The following is a 22,103-nucleotide window of genomic DNA, read 5'->3' as shown; positions in this document are numbered from 1 at the left end:
ATGATACAGGCTGACAACTCGGATATTTTTGAGGGTGCGTTCCAAAATTGACTGGTCGTGCCAAGAACACGTCCCTAGGACAGAGGCAGAGCTAGCCACGGTATCGGCAGCGCAAAAGAAATAAAAGATTGTTGACAGCATTGGGAGCTAATATCAGAACGCACCCTAAGTAGCGGGAATTGTTATAGTTGGGCCGCTGGTTCATTCGTTCCGTACGGAAATCTAGTCACTTCCGAAAGCGCCAATTCAGAGGTGTTCCGGCTTCACCCGTTCCGAGCTGCTTTTCACCGGCTCTCCCATTGTAACATCCGGCGCCGGAATGTTTGTATATTTCATTCCTTATTACATCCTGTATCACTAATACCAATTAACCCAACTCCAAGTGTGAGAATCTGGTGACCAGATCATTCAAAGAACCGACTAACCATCCGAAATATCTCCAGATGTGATACGACAAGAAGGATCACTAATCCAAGTGAGATAGTGCTTCTTGCCTCTACCCTCCTTAAGCCCTCAATACCGATTGCTTTCCCCGCCTGAGCATTTTCATCATTCAAATTATAATTTCTACCAACGAGAAAGAAGCCGTCCAGCCCGAAGACGCGGGATTGGTAGCCCTGTGTTAGATCATCCGTTCGGCAGTCGGCAGATCATCGGTCCGGGAGGTAAATAAAAACCCCCCGCGTACGGATGACCGTGGAAGAAATTGATTAGCAATTACACCGTGTTATACACTGGAACACGCAGTTTGATTTGTAATTTTGACTTTGTACTGTCGCAAACTGCATTGTGTCATCGCAGTATTAAGCTTGCAAGTATCATTCGCTAATATGTTTCACAACAAAACAAGGTGTTTATTTGTCGAGATTTTCGTTGTACCCTTCTTGTCGGTCACTAGTATCATCTAGCTCCTCTATATGACGTATGTACCTTAATTCCTTTTCATTCTCCTGCGATGCGTCTTTAGGTAATCGTGTCCTCAATCCCCGCATGCATTTTTGTCTCTGCCAGTCACATTCGCCGATCAATCCTAATTATCCTACGCCCGGATGCCGTTAATTCATTTCTTACGCTAGATACCAACATAACCTAACCATACTATTTAATGCCACCGAAAACGTTGTCTACAAAAAATCCCCTACTTACTATTTCTCAAACGCAGACTAGTCGGTTTTCGTTTACCCAGGTCAAGTATCAAAATGGACGTCCCAATCACCTCTGACATAATGATCATTGGCGGGAATTCTCATCCTGAACTTGCCACGCTGATCGCTAAGTGAGTAGCTTTGAAACGAAATCGTCTCATCACTTATTGTATTTCTTATATTTTATCCTAGATTTGATGGTTGTGTTCTCTACTCTTGTCACATCAAGGCTCGACCCATACTTTACTTCTTCAATTTTGTTTGCTTAGCCGACTCGGGGTGAAGAGCGGAGGATGTTCGGTCTATCATAAAACAAATAGGGAGACCATGGTGGAAATCGGGGACTCTGTACGGGGCAAAGATATTTACATAATACAAACTGGATCCAAGGACGTCAACAACAATATTATGGAACTACTGATAATGGCCTACGCCTGCAAAACTTCATCGGCCAAGAATATCGTCGGTGTTATTCCGTACCTACCATATTCCAAACAGTGTAAAATGCGAAAACGAGGATGCATCGTGTCCAAGCTGCTTGCCAAGATGATGTGTAAAAGCGGTTTGACCCATGTCATTACGATGGACCTCCATCAGAAGGAGATTCAAGGCTTCTTCGATTGTCCGGTTGACAATTTACGCGCCAGTCCATTTCTTTTGCAGTATATCCAAGAATGCGTAAGTGAGGAATCATGGCCCTATGTTCTGTGACACTGGCTTAAAATACAATACAGCAAGGATTACAAATTGACTTTCTCACGGCAGATTCCAGATTACCGCAACTCGGTTATAGTAGCCAGAAATCCAGGCAGCGCTAAAAAAGCGACAAGCTATGCCGAACGACTGCGCCTCGGTATTGCTGTGATTCACGGAGAGCAGAGAGAATCCGAATCTGATATGAACGACGGTCGGTATTCCCCACCTGCCGTCGTCCCTTCACGTACAATGGAGGTGGGAGTCGGAGTCCCGGTGCATCCGGCTAAGGAGAAGCCACCGATCAACGTGGTAGGAGACGTCGGCGGACGTATTGCGATCATGGTGGTAAGCTTGATTGTTTTAAAGGACACAACCCTTTCGCCATTGTAAAACGACAGAAATGGAGATTTATTAACAAGTGTTACAGGATGACATGGTCGATGATGTACAATCGTTTGCCGCTGCAGCTGAAGTTCTGAAGGAGCGAGGCGCCTACAAGATATACGTACTTGCCACTCATGGTCTGCTTAGTTCAGATGCCCCCCGTCTTATCGACGAATCGCCAATCGACGAGGTTAGTCTGATATACAGTTTATGACAAGATGTTACACCGATCGAGCATGAGGTTGCTCGAGAATGTTCATCTCTCGTATGAAGTAATATCGGGTGAACCAAAACTACGCTTCACGACTCTTTAATGTTACAGGTTGTTGTTACTAACACGATTCCTCACGAGCTACAGAAGATGCAATGTCACAAGATAAAGACAGTAGACATCAGTATTTTGCTCGCTGAAGCGATAAGACGCATTCATAACAAAGAGTCTATGTCTTACCTCTTTAAAAACGTCACCTTGGAGGATTAGGAAAGAGAATAGCGCCCGACAGTGATACAAATATTACCACCAAACGAGTGACGTTAAATGAAGATGCCGAGCTTTCATAGAACTTCTAATTTTCCAATTATTCAAACAAACTTCAGTTACGAATAAGAATACACAAACGTCCGTAAGGCTTTTCGTAAATTACTAAACGGGTATGAAACTACTCCGACGCCGTTTCTTTCGGTTCGTTATTCATTCTATTTTTATACTCTCAAAACTATGATAACTCTGTTTGAAACATTAATTTTCTGCGTATAATTTCTAGCGTTGTTTTTTCATTGATTTATCACAATAAACGGATACGGATAGAGGGAAAAATTAAATTGGATAGAAAAGATGATATTTGAGGTGTCACAGTTTGGACATTTTCGCTCATACGAACGATCGCAACATGCTCGTGCCGAGCCACTGTTACAGCTCCACTATGTAAATTATAGTAAATGTAGAAATAGCTTACGTCACATGTACTGTCCTGAAAACTTTCGTTCACATATCCGATCTTCGAAGATATGCTTCCAAAAGAGCTTCTTTCCTAGGTTCGAGGTGTCAGAGAAAGTCCAAACAGCTAGCCACCTCTCGTAGATTTGAGAAAAATGATACATTGCATTGCATTCGTTATGGATACTCATATCGATCATCCTAAATTCTCAATCCGCGTCCGTGAATATTCTTTGTGCTTACACCAATCACAGTTGATTAGATGTGGTTCGTGTTTTACTGTTAGATGTAGACTTTTACTGTCCACAACTTAATTGTCGCTGAGATGTACAGCATTCTAAAGAAATGTCTTGTAGAACAGATAATAAATATGCATTCACCTACATCGACTCTCACCTGTTATGCAGGGATATGTGTATATATCGTTCAATGTCAAGCTCTGGCGAACCTTATTCCAAGCTTATACCGAGAGTCTAACGTGGAAGTCGGATTACAAGCAGCGCGGTACCGTCAGCTTCAACACAAGCACAACCCTTACCGAACAGAGCGTAGTAGACAAGTGCTGCGGACGAGAACTTGTGCATATGTGGCGCTAGCAGTGCCACGTGGCAAGAAATAATTGATAATTACACAGATATTAGTCACAATTGCCACTTCTCGCCATAAGAATAAACAGATCATACCAAGGGTTATACACCACATGAAAGTTCTATAAAATTGAAATTGAGAGAATATTACAACGATGACATTATGACGACAGTAAATATTGTATACATGCAACCCTGAGTGACAACCGGTAGACTTCAAGAGAAGTCGGTGGCTGCAAAGAAAAAGTCGGAATCACTTAAGAAGCAGCCGAAATCACAAAACGTGACAATCCAAATTCTCGGATTCAAGCATGCAGCTTTGGTTGTCACGATCGAGCTTATACGCCACCTAGCGGTGACGCCTAGAGGCAGACAAATAAAGATGGCTGCAGGCCGAACACGACAAAAGCGTCCTCCACATTTATTAAATGGCGCAGTCTGGACTAGACACTACTAGTGATTTCGAAGACGCCTCAGACGTCACGGTAAATCTAGAAGAATCGACGAACGAGAATCGCTCAGTCGATGAAGCACTTGCTGGAAGAAAAAGTGACGAAGGAAACATGGCACAGCACTCGAGCAACCTGAAGCCGCCAGAACCTCTCTCATTTAGTGGGAATATTTCAGAAAACTGGAAGAAGTGGTTCAAAAAGTTCGGTATATACCTGCTAAACACGGAATCGAATAACAAAGCCGCTGAAGTGAAAATAGCCATCTTGCTTCACGCCATCGGAGAAGAGGCACAAGAAAAATACGACACGTTCGAGCTCAGTGTAGCGGACGCGAAGAACTACGACAAAGTCGTGAAAGCATTCGAAAACTTTTGTGTGCCAAAGAAGAATGAAAGTGTGTGCCGACATGTGTTTTTCCAAGGAAACCAAAAACCGGATGAATCGTTCGAAGGTTTCTTGACGGACCTGAAAAAGTTGAGTCAAGATTGTTCGTTTGGGGCCTTGAAAGATAGCCTGATCAAAGATCGCATCATCAGTGGCATAAGAAACGCACAGCTAAAGGATCGGCTCCTCCGAGAAGAAGAAAACCTGAGTTTCGAGAGGTGTACGCAGTTGTGTAGAGCAGCTGAGCTAGCCAATCAGTGATTGAGACATTAAAAACGACCGAGAAAATGGATGTCGTCCAAACAAAACAAAAAGAAAAACAACAACCGTCCAGTAGAGGACGCAACCAGCCGCGTGGCAACAGAGGCAGAGGGCAGCAGACACAACAGCAGCAGTAGCAACAGCAGAGTAGCAGCGAAGGCCAGCCATCCAGACGACAACAAAACTATACGCAGCAGCAGAACAACGGACAGCCAAATCAGCAGCAGCAGAATCAATCGTCCTGTGAACGATGCGGGTATCGACATCAAGCGAATAGATGTCCAGCCTTCAATAAGCAATGCAAAGCGTGCAATGGGTACAATCACTTCGCGCAGGTATGTGTAAGCCGTCAAAAGATAGACGCGGTAACCGAAGATTCAACGAGGTGCGAAGTTGAAGGTAAGACTGAAAATCTTGTATTCTACGTAGTTGATTGCGAAAAAAACGACACCTATCATGCGGTTACCGAGCATTGTAAAGTCAAAACTGTTAACTCGAGTAGCGAATATAAGTTCAAATAAGGCTCAGGGAACAAAGGGTTTAATTCAGGAAAATAAAGACTTGTTCGAAGGCATCGGCTAAGTCAGGTACGTTTACGATTTCAAAATGAAACCAGGATATATAGGGAACATCGAACCTTGCACGAAGGTACCTTTTGAAGTATTAGAGGCTTATCGATCTGAACTTGAGGGTATTGAACGTCACAAAATTATCAGGCAAATAGACGAGCCAACAGAGTTCGAGAATCCGGTTGTACTTGTGGAAAAACCGGATAATTCGCTCCAAATTTGCTTAGACCGTCAGTACCTGAACTCGTGCCTGCTCGGAGAACATTACAAATTGCCGCCTTTCCAAGAAATAGCTTTAAAGATGACAAACGCGAAGATTTTTACAGTTCTGGAAGTTGGGTTTTCTTTCCCTAGGGGTTTTTTCCAGGGTTTTTCTATTCCGATTTTTTTTTTTTAGAGTTTTTTCCTTGGGTTTTCCCTGGATTTGAGTCCCTACGGTTTTTTTTCCCCTAGAGTTTTTCATCTAGGGTTTTTTCCTCGGGGTTTTCTTCACGAGGGTTTTTTTTTGTTGGGTTTTTTCCCTCAGGTTTTTTTCCCTCAGGTTTTTTTCCCAGGGTTTTCTCCTGTAGGGTTAGATATCCTAGGTTTTTTCATATTCTAGGGTTTCTCAGCTAGGGTTTTATTCTGAGGTTTTCTATTCTCCAGGGATTTTTTCCTAGGGTTTTTCACAAGGTTTTTTCCCAGTTCCTTGTCGTCCTGCTTGTAAGCGAAGCGAAAGTGACGTATCCGTATCTCTTGCGGGAAGATTACTCGTAAGTTGGTATTCCATTCATACTGAACAACTTCAATACACTAGTTATGTACTAAAAAGTGTTAGGTCGGGCTTGGGTCAGGCTTAGGTCAGGCTTAGGTAAGGCTTAGGGCTTGGGGCTTGGGGCTTGGGGCTTGGGGCTTGGGGCTTGGGGATTGGGGATTGGGGATCGGGGATCGGGGATCGGGGATCGGGGATCGGGGATCGGGGATCTCGGGGATCGGGGATCTCGGGGATCGGGGATCTCGGGGATCGGGGATCTCGGGGATCGGGGATCTCGGGGATCGGGGATCTCGGGGATCGGGGATCTCGGGGATCGGGGATCTCGGGGATCTCGGGGATCTCGGGGATCGGGGATCTCGGGGATCTCGGGGATCTCGGGGATCTCGGGGATCTCGGGGATCTCGGGGATCGGGGATCTCGGGGATCGGGGATCGGGGATCTCGGGGATCGGGGATCTCGGGGATCGGGGATCTCGGGGATCGGGGATCGGGGATCTCGGGGATCGAGGATCTCGGGGATCGGGGATCTCGGGGATCGGGGATCTCGGGGATCGGGGATCTCGGGGATCTCGGGCATCTCGGGGATCGGGGATCTCGGGGATCGGGGATCTCGGGGATCGGGGATCTCGGGGATCGGGGATCTCGGGGATCTCGGGGATCTCGGGGATCTCGGGGATCGGGGATCTCGGGGATCGGGGATCTCGGGGATCTCGGGGATCTCGGGGATCTCTCGGGGATCTCGGGGATCTCGGGGATCTTTTGGGGGATCTCGGGGATCTTTCGGGGATCTCGGGGATCGGGGATCTCGGGGATCTCTCGGGGATCTCGGGGATCTCGGGGATCTTTTGGGGGATCTCGGGGATCTTTCGGGGATCTCGGGGATCTCGGGAATCTCGGGGATCTCGGGGATCTCGGGGATCTCTCGGGGATCTCGGGGATCTCGGGGATCTCGGGGATCTCGTGGATCTCGGGGATCTCTCGGGGATCTCGGGGATCTCGGGGATCTCGGGGATCTCGGGGATCTCTCGGGGATCTCGGGGATCTCGGGGATCTCGGGGATCTCTCGGGGATCTCGGGGATCTCGGGGATCTCGGGGATCTCTCGGGGATCTCGGGGATCTCGGGGATCTCGGGGATCTCGGGGATCTCGGGGATCTCTTGGGGATCTCGGGGATCTCTTGGGGATCTCGGGGATCTCGGGGATCTCGGGGATCTCGGGGATCTCTCGGGGATCTCGGGGATCTCGGGGATCTCGGGGATCTCTCGGGGATCTCGGGGATCTCTCGGGGATCTCTCGGGGATCTCGGGGATCTCAGGGATCTCGGGGATCTCTCGGGGATCTCGGGGATCTCGGGGATCTCAAGGATCTCGGGGATCTCTCGGGGATCTCGGGGATCTCGGGGATCTCGGGGATCTCGGGGATCTCTCAGGGATCTCGGGGATCTCGGGGATCTCGGGGATCTCTCGGGGATCTCAGGGATCTCGGGGATCTTTCGGGGATCTCGGGGATCTCGGGGATCTCGGGGATCTCTCGGGGATCTCGGGGATCTCGGGGATCTCTCGGGGATCTCGGGGATCTCGGGGATCTCAAGGATCTCGGGGATCTCGGGGATCTCTCGGGGATCTCGGGGATCTCGGGGATCTCGGGGATCTCGGGGATCTCGGGGATCTCGGGGATCGGGGATCTCGGGGATCGGGGATCGGGGATCTCGGGGATCGGGGATCTCGGGGATCGATGATCTCGGGGATCGGGGATCTCGGGGATCGGGGATCGGGGATCTCGGGGATCGAGGATCTCGGGGATCGGGGATCTCGGGGATCGGGGATCTCGGGGATCTCGGGGATCTCGGGGATCGGGGATCTCGGGGATCGGGGATCTCGGGGATCGGGGATCTCGGGGATCGGGGATCTCGGGGATCTCGGGGATCTCGGGGATCTCGGGGATCGGGGATCTCGGGGATCTCGGGGATCCCGGGGATCTCTCGGGGATCTCGGGGATCTCAGGGATCTTTTGGGGATCTCGGGGATCTCGGGGATCTCGGGGATCTCGGGGATCTCTCGGGGATCTCGGGAATCTCTCGGGGATCTCGGGGATCTCGGGGATCTCAGGGATCTCGGGGATCTCTCGGGGATCTCGGGGATCTCGGGGATCTCAAGGATCTCGGGGATCTCTCGGGGATCTCGGGGATCTCGGGGATCTCGGGGATCTCGGGGATCTCTCAGGGATCTCGGGGATCTCGGGGATCTCGGGGATCTCTCGGGGATCTCAGGGATCTCGGGGATCTTTCGGGGATCTCGGGGATCTCGGGGATCTCGGGGATCTCTCGGGGATCTCGGGGATCTCGGGGATCGGGGATCTCGGGGATCTCGGGGATCTCGGGGATCTCGGGGATCTCGGGGATCTCGGGGATCGGGGATCTCGGGGATCGGGGATCGGGGATCTCGGGGATCGGGGATCTCGGGGATCGGGGATCTCGGGGATCGGGGATCGGGGATCTCGGGGATCGAGGATCTCGGGGATCGGGGATCTCGGGGATCGGGGATCTCGGGGATCGGGGATCTCGGGGATCTCTCGGGGATCTCGGGGATCTCGGGGATCTTTTGGGGGATCTCGGGGATCTCTCGGGGATCTCGGGGATCTCGGGGATCTCTCGGGGATCTCGGGGATCTCGGGGATCTCAAGGATCTCGGGGATCTCGGGGATCTCTCGGGGATCTCGGGGATCTCGGGGATCTCGGGGATCTCGGGGATCTCGGGGATCTCGGGGATCGGGGATCTCGGGGATCGGGGATCGGGGATCTCGGGGATCGGGGATCTCGGGGATCGATGATCTCGGGGATCGGGGATCTCGGGGATCGGGGATCGGGGATCTCGGGGATCGAGGATCTCGGGGATCGGGGATCTCGGGGATCGGGGATCTCGGGGATCTCGGGGATCTCGGGGATCGGGGATCTCGGGGATCGGGGATCTCGGGGATCGGGGATCTCGGGGATCGGGGATCTCGGGGATCTCGGGGATCTCGGGGATCTCGGGGATCGGGGATCTCGGGGATCTCGGGGATCCCGGGGATCTCTCGGGGATCTCGGGGATCTCAGGGATCTTTTGGGGATCTCGGGGATCTTTCGGGGATCTCGGGGATCTCGGGGATCTCGGGGATCTCGGGGATCTCTCGGGGATCTCGGGAATCTCTCGGGGATCTCGGGGATCTCGGGGATCTCAGGGATCTCGGGGATCTCTCGGGGATCTCGGGGATCTCGGGGATCTCAAGGATCTCGGGGATCTCTCGGGGATCTCGGGGATCTCGGGGATCTCGGGGATCTCGGGGATCTCTCAGGGATCTCGGGGATCTCGGGGATCTCGGGGATCTCTCGGGGATCTCAGGGATCTCGGGGATCTTTCGGGGATCTCGGGGATCTCGGGGATCGGGGATCTCGGGGATCTCGGGGATCTCGGGGATCGGGGATCTCGGGGATCTCGGGGATCTCGGGGATCTCGGGGATCTCGGGGATCTCGGGGATCGGGGATCTCGGGGATCGGGGATCGGGGATCTCGGGGATCGGGGATCTCGGGGATCGGGGATCTCGGGGATCGGGGATCGGGGATCTCGGGGATCGAGGATCTCGGGGATCGGGGATCTCGGGGATCGGGGATCTCGGGGATCGGGGATCTCGGGGATCTCTCGGGGATCTCGGGGATCTCGGGGATCTTTTGGGGGATCTCGGGGATCTTTCGGGGATCTCGGGGATCTCGGGAATCTCGGGGATCTCGGGGATCTCGGGGATCTCTCGGGGATCTCGGGGATCTCGGGGATCTCGGGGATCTCGTGGATCTCGGGGATCTCTCGGGGATCTCGGGGATCTCGGGGATCTCGGGGATCTCGGGGATCTCTCGGGGATCTCGGGGATCTCGGGGATCTCGGGGATCTCTCGGGGATCTCGGGGATCTCGGGGATCTCGGGGATCTCTCGGGGATCTCGGGGATCTCGGGGATCTCGGGGATCTCGGGGATCTCGGGGATCTCTTGGGGATCTCGGGGATCTCTTGGGGATCTCGGGGATCTCGGGGATCTCGGGGATCTCGGGGATCTCTCGGGGATCTCGGGGATCTCGGGGATCTCGGGGATCTCTCGGGGATCTCGGGGATCTCTCGGGGATCTCTCGGGGATCTCGGGGATCTCAGGGATCTCGGGGATCTCTCGGGGATCTCGGGGATCTCGGGGATCTCAAGGATCTCGGGGATCTCTCGGGGATCTCGGGGATCTCGGGGATCTCGGGGATCTCGGGGATCTCTCAGGGATCTCGGGGATCTCGGGGATCTCGGGGATCTCTCGGGGATCTCAGGGATCTCGGGGATCTTTCGGGGATCTCGGGGATCTCGGGGATCTCGGGGATCTCTCGGGGATCTCGGGGATCTCGGGGATCTCTCGGGGATCTCGGGGATCTCGGGGATCTCAAGGATCTCGGGGATCTCGGGGATCTCTCGGGGATCTCGGGGATCTCGGGGATCTCGGGGATCTCGGGGATCTCGGGGATCTCGGGGATCGGGGATCTCGGGGATCGGGGATCGGGGATCTCGGGGATCGGGGATCTCGGGGATCGATGATCTCGGGGATCGGGGATCTCGGGGATCGGGGATCGGGGATCTCGGGGATCGAGGATCTCGGGGATCGGGGATCTCGGGGATCGGGGATCTCGGGGATCTCGGGGATCTCGGGGATCGGGGATCTCGGGGATCGGGGATCTCGGGGATCGGGGATCTCGGGGATCGGGGATCTCGGGGATCTCGGGGATCTCGGGGATCTCGGGGATCGGGGATCTCGGGGATCTCGGGGATCCCGGGGATCTCTCGGGGATCTCGGGGATCTCAGGGATCTTTTGGGGATCTCGGGGATCTTTCGGGGATCTCGGGGATCTCGGGGATCTCGGGGATCTCGGGGATCTCTCGGGGATCTCGGGAATCTCTCGGGGATCTCGGGGATCTCGGGGATTTCGGGGATCTCTCGGGGATCTCGGGGATCTCTCGGGGATCTCGGGGATCTCGGGGATCTCGGGGATCTCTCGGGGATCTCGGGGATCTCGGGGATCTCGGGGATCTCTTGGGGATCTCGGGGATCTCTTGGGGATCTCGAGGATCTCGGGGATCTCGGGGATCTCGGGGATCTCTCGGGGATCTCGGGGATCTCTCGGGGATCTCTCGTGGATCTCGGGGATCTCTCGGGGATCTCGGGGATCTCGGGGATCTCGGGGATCTCGGGGATCTCTCGGGGATCTCGGGGATCTCGGGGATCTCGGGGATCTCGGGGATCTCGGGGATCTCTCGGGGATCTCGGGGATCTCGGGGATCTCGGGGATCTCGGGGATCTCGGGGATCTTTCGGGGATCTCGGGGATCTCGGGGATCTCGGGGATCTCTCGGGGATCTCGGGGATCTCGGGGATCTCTCGGGGATCTCGGGGATCTCGGGGATCTCAAGGATCTCGGGGATCTCGGGGATCTCTCGGGGATCTCGGGGATCTCGGGGATCTCGGGGATCTCGGGGATCTCGGGGATCTCGGGGATCGGGGATCTCGGGGATCGGGGATCGGGGATCTCGGGGATCGGGGATCTCGGGGATCGATGATCTCGGGGATCAGGGATCTCGGGGATCGAGGATCTCGGGGATCGGGGATCTCGGGGATCGGGGATCTCGGGGATCTCGAGGATCTCGGGGATCGGGGATCTCGGGGATCGGGGATCTCGGGGATCGGGGATCTCGGGGATCTCGTGGATCTCGGGGATCTCGGGGATCGGGGATCTCGGGGATCTCGGGGATCTCGGGGATCTCTCGGGGATCTCGGGGATCTCGGGGATCTTTCGGGGATCTCGGGGATCTTTCGGGGATCTCGGGAATCTCGGGGATCTCGGGGATCTCGGGGATCTCTCGGGGATCTCGGGAATCTCTCGGGGATCTCGGGGATCTCGGGGATCTCGGGGATCTCTCGGGGATCTCGGGGATCTCTCGGGGATCTCGGGGATCTCGGGGATCTCGGGAATCTCTCGGGGATCTCGGGGATCTCGGGGATCTCGGGGATCTCTTGGGGATCTCGGGGATCTCTTGGGGATCTCAGGGATCTCGGGGATCTTTCGGGGATCTCGGGGATCTCGGGGATCTCGGGGATCTCTCGGGGATCTAGGGGATCTCGGGGATCTCTCGGGGATCTCGGGGATCTCGGGGATCTCAAGGATCTCGGGGGTCTCGGGGATCTCTCGGGGATCTCGGGGATCTCGGGGATCTCGGGGATCTCGGGGATCTCGGGGATCTCGGGGATCGGGGATCTCGGGGATCGGGGATCGGGGATCTCGGGGATCGGGGATCTCGGGGATCGATGATCTCGGGGATCGGGGATCTCGGGGATCGGGGATCGGGGATCTCGGGGATCGAGGATCTCGGGGATCGGGGATCTCGGGGATCGGGGATCTCGGGGATCTCGGGGATCTCGGGGATCGGGGATCTCGGGGATCGGGGATCTCGGGGATCGGGGATCTCGGGGATCTCGGGGATCTCAGGGATCTCGGGGATCGGGGATCTCGGGGATCTCGGGGATCTCGGGGATCTCTCGGGGATCTCGGGGATCTCGGGGATCTTTCGGGGATCTCGGGGATCTTTCGGGGATCTCGGGGATCTCGGGGATCTCGGGGATCACGGGGATCTCTCGGGGATCTCGGGAATCTCTCGGGGATCTCGGGGATCTCGGGGATCTCGGGGATCTCTCGGGGATCTCGGGGATCTCTCGGGGATCTCGGGGATCTCGGGGATCTCGGGGATCTCTCGGGGATCTCGGGGATCTCGGGGATCTCGGGGATCTCTTGGGGATCTCGGGGATCTCTTGGGGATCTCGGGGATCTAGGGGATCTCGGGGATCTCTCGGGGATCTCGGGGATCTCGGGGAACCCGGGGATCTCTCGGGGATCTCGGGGATCTCTCGGGGATCTCTCGGGGAACTCGGGGATCTCGGGGATCTCGGGGATCTCTCGGGGATCTCGGGGATCTCGGGGATCTTGGGGATCTCGGGGATCTCTCGGGGATCTCGGGGATCTCGGGGATCTCGGGGATCTCGGGGATCTGTCGGGGATCTCGGGGATCTCGGGGATCTCGGGGATCTCGGGGATCTCTCGGGGATCTCAGGGATCTCGGGGATCTTTCGGGGATCTCGGGGATCTCGGGGATCTCGGGGATCTCTCGGGGATCTCGGGGATCTCGGGGATCTCTCGGGGATCTCGGGGATCTCGGGGATCTCAAGGATCTCGGGGATCTCGGGGATCTCTCGGGGATCTCGGGGATCTCGGGGATCGGGGATCTCGGGGATCGGGGATCTCGGGGATCGGGGATCTCGGGGATCGGGGATCGGGGATCTCGGGAATCGGGGATCTCGGGGATCGGGGACCTCGGGGATCGGGGATCTCGGGGATCGGGGATCTCGGGGATCGGGGATCGGGGATCTCGGGGATCGGGGATCTCGGGGATCAGGGATCTCGGGGATCGGGGATCTTGGGGTTCGGGGATCGGGGATCTCGGGGATCGGGGATCTCGGGGATCGGGGATCTCGGGGATCGGGGATCGGGGATCTCGGGGATCGAGGATCTCGGGGATCGGGGATCTCGGGGATCGGGGATCTCGGGGATCGGGGATCTCGGGGATCTCGGGCATCTCGGGGATCGGGGATCTCGGGGATCGGGGATCTCGGGGATCGGGGATCTCGGGGATCGGGGATCTCGGGGATCTCGGGGATCTCGGGGATCTCGGGGATCGGGGATCTCGGGGATCGGGGATCTCGGGGATCTCGGGGATCTCGGGGATCTCTCGGGGATCTCGGGGATCTCGGGGATCTTTTGGGGGATCTCGGGGATCTTTCGGGGATCTCGGGGATCGGGGATCTCGGGGATCTCTCGGGGATCTCGGGGATCTCGGGGATCTTTTGGGGGATCTCGGGGATCTTTCGGGGATCTCGGGGATCTCGGGAATCTCGGGGATCTCGGGGATCTCGGGGATCTCTCGGGGATCTCGGGGATCTCGGGGATCTCGGGGATCTCGTGGATCTCGGGGATCTCTCGGGGATCTCGGGGATCTCGGGGATCTCGGGGATCTCGGGGATCTCTCGGGGATCTCGGGGATCTCGGGGATCTCGGGGATCTCTCGGGGATCTCGGGGATCTCGGGGATCTCGGGGATCTCTCGGGGATCTCGGGGATCTCGGGGATCTCGGGGATCTCGGGGATCTCGGGGATCTCTTGGGGATCTCGGGGATCTCTTGGGGATCTCGGGGATCTCGGGGATCTCGGGGATCTCGGGGATCTCTCGGGGATCTCGGGGATCTCGGGGATCTCGGGGATCTCTCGGGGATCTCGGGGATCTCTCGGGGATCTCTCGGGGATCTCGGGGATCTCAGGGATCTCGGGGATCTCTCGGGGATCTCGGGGATCTCGGGGATCTCAAGGATCTCGGGGATCTCTCGGGGATCTCGGGGATCTCGGGGATCTCGGGGATCTCGGGGATCTCTCAGGGATCTCGGGGATCTCGGGGATCTCGGGGATCTCTCGGGGATCTCAGGGATCTCGGGGATCTTTCGGGGATCTCGGGGATCTCGGGGATCTCGGGGATCTCTCGGGGATCTCGGGGATCTCGGGGATCTCTCGGGGATCTCGGGGATCTCGGGGATCTCAAGGATCTCGGGGATCTCGGGGATCTCTCGGGGATCTCGGGGATCTCGGGGATCTCGGGGATCTCGGGGATCTCGGGGATCTCGGGGATCGGGGATCTCGGGGATCGGGGATCGGGAATCTCGGGGATCGGGGATCTCGGGGATCGATGATCTCGGGGATCGGGGATCTCGGGGATCGGGGATCGGGGATCTCGGGGATCGAGGATCTCGGGGATCGGGGATCTCGGGGATCGGGGATCTCGGGGATCTCGGGGATCTCGGGGATCGGGGATCTCGGGGATCGGGGATCTCGGGGATCGGGGATCTCGGGGATCGGGGATCTCGGGGATCTCGGGGATCTCGGGGATCTCGGGGATCGGGGATCTCGGGGATCTCGGGGATCCCGGGGATCTCTCGGGGATCTCGGGGATCTCAGGGATCTTTTGGGGATCTCGGGGATCTCGGGGATCTCGGGGATCTCGGGGATCTCTCGGGGATCTCGGGAATCTCTCGGGGATCTCGGGGATCTCGGGGATCTCAGGGATCTCGGGGATCTCTCGGGGATCTCGGGGATCTCGGGGATCTCAAGGATCTCGGGGATCTCTCGGGGATCTCGGGGATCTCGGGGATCTCGGGGATCTCGGGGATCTCTCAGGGATCTCGGGGATCTCGGGGATCTCGGGGATCTCTCGGGGATCTCAGGGATCTCGGGGATCTTTCGGGGATCTCGGGGATCTCGGGGATCTCGGGGATCTCTCGGGGATCTCGGGGATCTCGGGGATCGGGGATCTCGGGGATCTCGGGGATCTCGGGGATCTCGGGGATCTCGGGGATCTCGGGGATCGGGGATCTCGGGGATCGGGGATCGGGGATCTCGGGGATCGGGGATCTCGGGGATCGGGGATCTCGGGGATCGGGGATCGGGGATCTCGGGGATCGAGGATCTCGGGGATCGGGGATCTCGGGGATCGGGGATCTCGGGGATCGGGGATCTCGGGGATCTCTCGGGGATCTCGGGGATCTCGGGGATCTTTTGGGGGATCTCGGGGATCTCTCGGGGATCTCGGGGATCTCGGGGATCTCTCGGGGATCTCGGGGATCTCGGGGATCTCAAGGATCTCGGGGATCTCGGGGATCTCTCGGGGATCTCGGGGATCTCGGGGATCTCGGGGATCTCGGGGATCTCGGGGATCTCGGGGATCGGGGATCTCGGGGATCGGGGATCGGGGATCTCGGGGATCGGGGATCTCGGGGATCGATGATCTCGGGGATCGGGGATCTCGGGGATCGGGGATCGGGGATCTCGGGGATCGAGGATCTCGGGGATCGGGGATCTCGGGGATCGGGGATCTCGGGGATCTCGGGGATCTCGGGGATCGGGGATCTCGGGGATCGGGGATCTCGGGGATCGGGGATCTCGGGGATCGGGGATCTCGGGGATCTCGGGGATCTCGGGGATCTCGGGGATCGGGGATCTCGGGGATCTCGGGGATCCCGGGGATCTCTCGGGGATCTCGGGGATCTCAGGGATCTTTTGGGGATCTCGGGGATCTTTCGGGGATCTCGGGGATCTCGGGGATCTCGGGGATCTCGGGGATCTCTCGGGGATCTCGGGAATCTCTCGGGGATCTCGGGGATCTCGGGGATCTCAGGGATCTCGGGGATCTCTCGGGGATCTCGGGGATCTCGGGGATCTCAAGGATCTCGGGGATCTCTCGGGGATCTCGGGGATCTCGGGGATCTCGGGGATCTCGGGGATCTCTCAGGGATCTCGGGGATCTCGGGGATCTCGGGGATCTCTCGGGGATCTCAGGGATCTCGGGGATCTTTCGGGGATCTCGGGGATCTCGGGGATCGGGGATCTCGGGGATCTCGGGGATCTCGGGGATCGGGGATCTCGGGGATCTCGGGGATCTCGGGGATCTCGGGGATCTCGGGGATCTCGGGGATCGGGGATCTCGGGGATCGGGGATCGGGGATCTGGGGGATCGGGGATCTCGGGGATCGGGGATCTCGGGGATCGGGGATCGGGGATCTCGGGGATCGAGGATCTCGGGGATCGGGGATCTCGGGGATCGGGGATCTCGGGGATCGGGGATCTCGGGGATCTCTCGGGGATCTCGGGGATCTCGGGGATCTTTTGGGGGATCTCGGGGATCTTTCGGGGATCTCGGGGATCTCGGGAATCTCGGGGATCTCGGGGATCTCGGGGATCTCTCGGGGATCTCGGGGATCTCGGGGATCTCGGGGATCTCGTGGATCTCGGGGATCTCTCGGGGATCTCGGGGATCTCGGGGATCTCGGGGATCTCGGGGATCTCTCGGGGATCTCGGGGATCTCGGGGATCTCGGGGTTCTCTCGGGGATCTCGGGGATCTCGGGGATCTCGGGGATCTCTCGGGGATCTCGGGGATCTCGGGGATCTCGGGGATCTCGGGGATCTCGGGGATCTCTTGGGGATCTCGGGGATCTCTTGGGGATCTCGGGGATCTCGGGGATCTCGGGGATCTCGGGGATCTCTCGGGGATCTCGGGGATCTCGGGGATCTCGGGGATCTCTCGGGGATCTCGGGGATCTCTCGGGGATCTCTCGGGGATCTCGGGGATCTCAGGGATCTCGGGGATCTCTCGGGGATCTCGGGGATCTCGGGGATCTCAAGGATCTCGGGGATCTCTCGGGGATCTCGGGGATCTCGGGGATCTCGGGGATCTCGGGGATCTCTCAGGGATCTCGGGGATCTCGGGGATCTCGGGGATCTCTCGGGGATCTCAGGGATCTCGGGGATCTTTCGGGGATCTCGGGGATCTCGGGGATCTCGGGGATCTCTCGGGGATCTCGGGGATCTCGGGGATCTCTCGGGGATCTCGGGGATCTCGGGGATCTCAAGGATCTCGGGGATCTCGGGGATCTCTCGGGGATCTCGGGGATCTCGGGGATCTCGGGGATCTCGGGGATCTCGGGGATCTCGGGGATCGGGGATCTCGGGGATCGGGGATCGGGGATCTCGGGGATCGGGGATCTCGGGGATCGATGATCTCGGGGATCGGGGATCTCGGGGATCGGGGATCGGGGATCTCGGGGATCGAGGATCTCGGGGATCGGGGATCTCGGGGATCGGGGATCTCGGGGATCTCGGGGATCTCGGGGATCGGGGATCTCGGGGATCGGGGATCTCGGGGATCGGGGATCTCGGGGATCGGGGATCTCGGGGATCTCGGGGATCTCGGGGATCTCGGGGATCGGGGATCTCGGGGATCTCGGGGATCCCGGGGATCTCTCGGGGATCTCGGGGATCTCAGGGATCTTTTGGGGATCTCGGGGATCTTTCGGGGATCTCGGGGATCTCGGGGATCTCGGGGATCTCGGTGATCTCTCGGGGATCTCGGGAATCTCTCGGGGATCTCGGGGATCTCGGGGATTTCGGGGATCTCTCGGGGATCTCGGGGATCTCTCGGGGATCTCGGGGATCTCGGGGATCTCGGGGATCTCTCGGGGATCTCGGGGATCTCGGGGATCTCGGGGATCTCTTGGGGATCTCGGGGATCTCTTGGGGATCTCGGGGATCTCGGGGATCTCGGGGATCTCGGGGATCTCTCGGGGATCTCGGGGATCTCTCGGGGATCTCTCGTGGATCTCGGGGATCTCTCGGGGATCTCGGGGATCTCGGGGATCTCGGGGATCTCGGGGATCTCTCGGGGATCTCGGGGATCTCGGGGATCTCGGGGATCTCGGGGATCTCGGGGATCTCGGGGATCTCTCGGGGATCTCGGGGATCTCGGGGATCTCGGGGATCTCGGGGATCTCGGGGATCTTTCGGGGATCTCGGGGATCTTGGGGATCTCGGGGATCTCTCGGGGATCTCGGGGATCTCGGGGATCTCTCGGGGATCTCGGGGATCTCGGGGATCTCAAGGATCTCGGGGATCTCGGGGATCTCTCGGGGATCTCGGGGATCTCGGGGATCTCGGGGATCTCGGGGATCTCGGGGATCTCGGGGATCGGGGATCTCGGGGATCGGGGATCGGGGATCTCGGGGATCGGGGATCTCGGGGATCGATGATCTCGGGGATCAGGGATCTCGGGGATCGAGGATCTCGGGGATCGGGGATCTCGGGGATCGGGGATCTCGGGGATCTCGAGGATCTCGGGGATCGGGGATCTCGGGGATCGGGGATCTCGGGGATCGGGGATCTCGGGGATCTCGGGGATCTCGGGGATCTCGGGGATCGGGGATCTCGGGGATCTCGGGGATCTCGGGGATCTCTCGGGGATCTCGGGGATCTCGGGGATCTTTCGGGGATCTCGGGGATCTTTCGGGGATCTCGGGAATCTCGGGGATCTCGGGGATCTCGGGGATCTCTCGGGGATCTCGGGAATCTCTCGGGGATCTCGGGGATCTCGGAGATCTCGGGGATCTCTCGGGGATCTCGGGGATCTCTCGGGGATCTCGGGGATCTCGGGGATCTCGGGAATCTCTCGGGGATCTCGGGGATCTCGGGGATCTCGGGGATCTCTTGGGGATCTCGGGGATCTCTTGGGGATCTTAGGGATCTCGGGGATCTTTCGGGGATCTCGGGGATCTCGGGGATCTCGGGGATCTCTCGGGGATCTAGGGGATCTCGGGGATCTCTCGGGGATCTCGGGGATCTCGGGGATCTCAAGGATCTCGGGGGTCTCGGGGATCTCTCGGGGATCTCGGGGATCTCGGGGATCTCGGGGATCTCGGGGATCTCGGGGATCTCGGGGATCGGGGATCTCGGGGATCGGGGATCGGGGATCTCGGGGATCGGGGATCTCGGGGATCGATGATCTCGGGGATCGGGGATCTCGGGGATCGGGGATCGGGGATCTCGGGGATCGAGGATCTCGGGGATCGGGGATCTCGGGGATCGGGGATCTCGGGGATCTCGGGGATCTCGGGGATCGGGGATCTCGGGGATCGGGGATCTCGGGGATCGGGGATCTCGGGGATCTCGGGGATCTCGGGGATCTCGGGGATCGGGGATCTCGGGGATCTCGGGGATCTCGGGGATCTCTCGGGGATCTCGGGGATCTCGGGGATCTTTCGGGGATCTCGGGGATCTTTCGGGGATCTCGGGGATCTCGGGGATCTCGGGGATCTCGGGGATCTCTCGGGGATCTCGGGAATCTCTCGGGGATCTCGGGGATCTCGGGGATCTCGGGGATCTCTCGGGGATCTCGGGGATCTCTCGGGGATCTCGGGGATCTCGGGGATCTCGGGGATCTCTCGGGGATCTCGGGGATCTCGGGGATCTCGGGGATCTCTTGGGGATCTCGGGGATCTCTTGGGGATCTCGGGGATCTAGGGGATCTCGGGGATCTCTCGGGGATCTCGGGGATCTCGGGGAACCCGGGGATCTCTCGGGGATCTCGGGGATCTCTCGGGGATCTCTCGGGGAACTCGGGGATCTCGGGGATCTCGGGGATCTCTCGGGGATCTCGGGGATCTCGGGGATCTTGGGGATCTCGGGGATCTCTCGGGGATCTCGGGGATCTCGGGGATCTCGGGGATCTCGGGGATCTGTCGGGGATCTCGGGGATCTCGGGGATCTCGGGGATCTCGGGGATCTCTCGGGGATCTCAGGGATCTCGGGGATCTTTCGGGGATCTCGGGGATCTCGGGGATCTCGGGGATCTCTCGGGGATCTCGGGGATCTCGGGGATCTCTCGGGGATCTCGGGGATCTCGGGGATCTCAAGGATCTCGGGGATCTCGGGGATCTCTCGGGGATCTCGGGGATCTCGGGGATCTCGGGGATCTCGGGGATCGGGGATCTCGGGGATCGGGGATCTCGGGGATCGGGGATCTCGGGGATCGGGGATCGGGGATCTCGGGAATCGGGGATCTCGGGGATCGGGGACCTCGGGGATCGGGGATCTCGGGGATCGGGGATCTCGGGGATCGGGGATCGGGGATCTCGGGGATCGGGGATCTCGGGGATCAGGGATCTCGGGGATCGGGGATCTTGGGGTTCGGGGTACTCGGGGATCTCGGGGATCGGGGATCTCGGATATCGGGGATCTCGGGGATCTCGGGGATCTCGGGGATCTCTCGGGGATCTCGGGGATCTCGGGGATCTTTCGGGGATCTCGGGGATCTTTCGGGGATCTCGGGGATCTCGGGGATCTCGGGGATCTCGGGGATCTCGGGGATCTCTCGGGGATCTCGGGGATCTCGGGGATCTCGGGGATCTCGTGGATCTCGGGGATCTTTCGGGGATCTCGGGGATCTCGGGGATCTCGGGGATCTCGGGGATCTCTCGGGGATCTCGGGGTTCTCTCGGGGATCTCGGGGATCTCGGGGATCTCGGGGATCTCGGGGATCTCGGGGATCTCTCGGGGATCTCGGGGATCTCGGGGATCTCGGGGATCTCTCGGGGATCTCGGGGATCTCGGGGATCTCGGGGATCTCGGGGATCTCTTGGGGATCTCGGGGATCTCTTGGGGATCTCGGGGATCTCGGGGATCTCGGGGATCTCGGGGATCTCTCGGGGATCTCGGGGATCTCGGGGATCTCGGGGATCTCTCGGGGATCTCGGGGATCTCTCGGGGATCTCTCGGGGATCTCGGGGATCTCGGGGATCTCGGGGATCTCGGGGATCTCGGGGATCTCGGGGGGATCTCGGGGATCTCGGGGATCGGGGATCTCGGGGATCAGGGATCTCGGGGATCGGGGTACTCGGGGATCTCGGGGATCGGGGATCTCGGATATCGGGGATCTCGGGGATCTCGGGGATCTCGGGGATCTCTCGGGGATCTCGGGGATCTCGGGGATCTTTCGGGGATCTCGGGGATCTTTCGGGGATCTCGGGGATCTCGGGGATCTCGGGGATCTCGGGGATCTCGGGGATCTCTCGGGGATCTCGGGGATCTCGGGGATCTCGGGGATCTCGTGGATCTCGGGGATCTCTCGGGGATCTCGGGGTTCTCTCGGGGATCTCGGGGATCTCGGGGATCTCGGGGATCTCGGGGATCTCGGGGATCTCTTGGGGATCTCAGGGATCTCGGGGATCTTTCGGGGATCTCGGGGATCTCGGGGATCTCGGGGATCTCTCGGGGATCTAGGGGATCTCGGGGATCTCTCGGGGATCTCGGGGATCTCGGGGATCTCAAGGATCTCGGGGGTCTCGGGGATCTCTCGGGGATCTCGGGGATCTCGGGGATCTCGGGGATCTCGGGGATCGGGGATCTCGGGGATCGGGGATCGGGGATCTCGGGGATCGGGGATCTCGGGGATCGATGAT

The 22,103-nt window shown here is 58.9% G+C and overlaps 1 protein-coding gene across 9 annotated transcripts; it reads left to right on the top strand.

Annotated features, from left to right (window-relative positions):
- The first annotated feature begins 520 nt into the window (after window positions 1-520).
- Window positions 521-3,545, top strand: LOC124216474 (phosphoribosyl pyrophosphate synthase-associated protein 2). 9 transcript variants are annotated; one of them, XM_046621030.2, is made up of 6 exons: window positions 521-665; window positions 1,187-1,276; window positions 1,415-1,823; window positions 1,911-2,186; window positions 2,269-2,415; window positions 2,548-3,545. In XM_046621030.2, exons 2-6 carry the CDS (start codon window positions 1,200-1,202, stop codon window positions 2,704-2,706), a joined length of 1,068 nt encoding a protein of 355 aa, XP_046476986.1. In that variant the 5' UTR covers window positions 521-665; window positions 1,187-1,199; the 3' UTR covers window positions 2,707-3,545. The 9 variants fall into 9 exon arrangements, with proteins under 9 accessions (XP_046476986.1, XP_046476984.1, XP_046476987.1 ...); XM_046621028.2 differs by having other exon boundaries at window positions 526-665; window positions 1,163-1,276; XM_046621031.2 differs by having other exon boundaries at window positions 526-755.
- The last annotated feature ends 18,558 nt before the right edge of the window (window positions 3,546-22,103 follow it).

This window comes from Neodiprion pinetum, chromosome 4 (assembly GCF_021155775.2).
Source record: "Neodiprion pinetum isolate iyNeoPine1 chromosome 4, iyNeoPine1.2, whole genome shotgun sequence".
Taxonomy (NCBI): Eukaryota; Metazoa; Arthropoda; class Insecta; order Hymenoptera; family Diprionidae; genus Neodiprion; species Neodiprion pinetum.
Note: the sequence above shows the minus strand (reverse complement) of the source record. Positions and strands in the feature narration are given on the sequence as shown.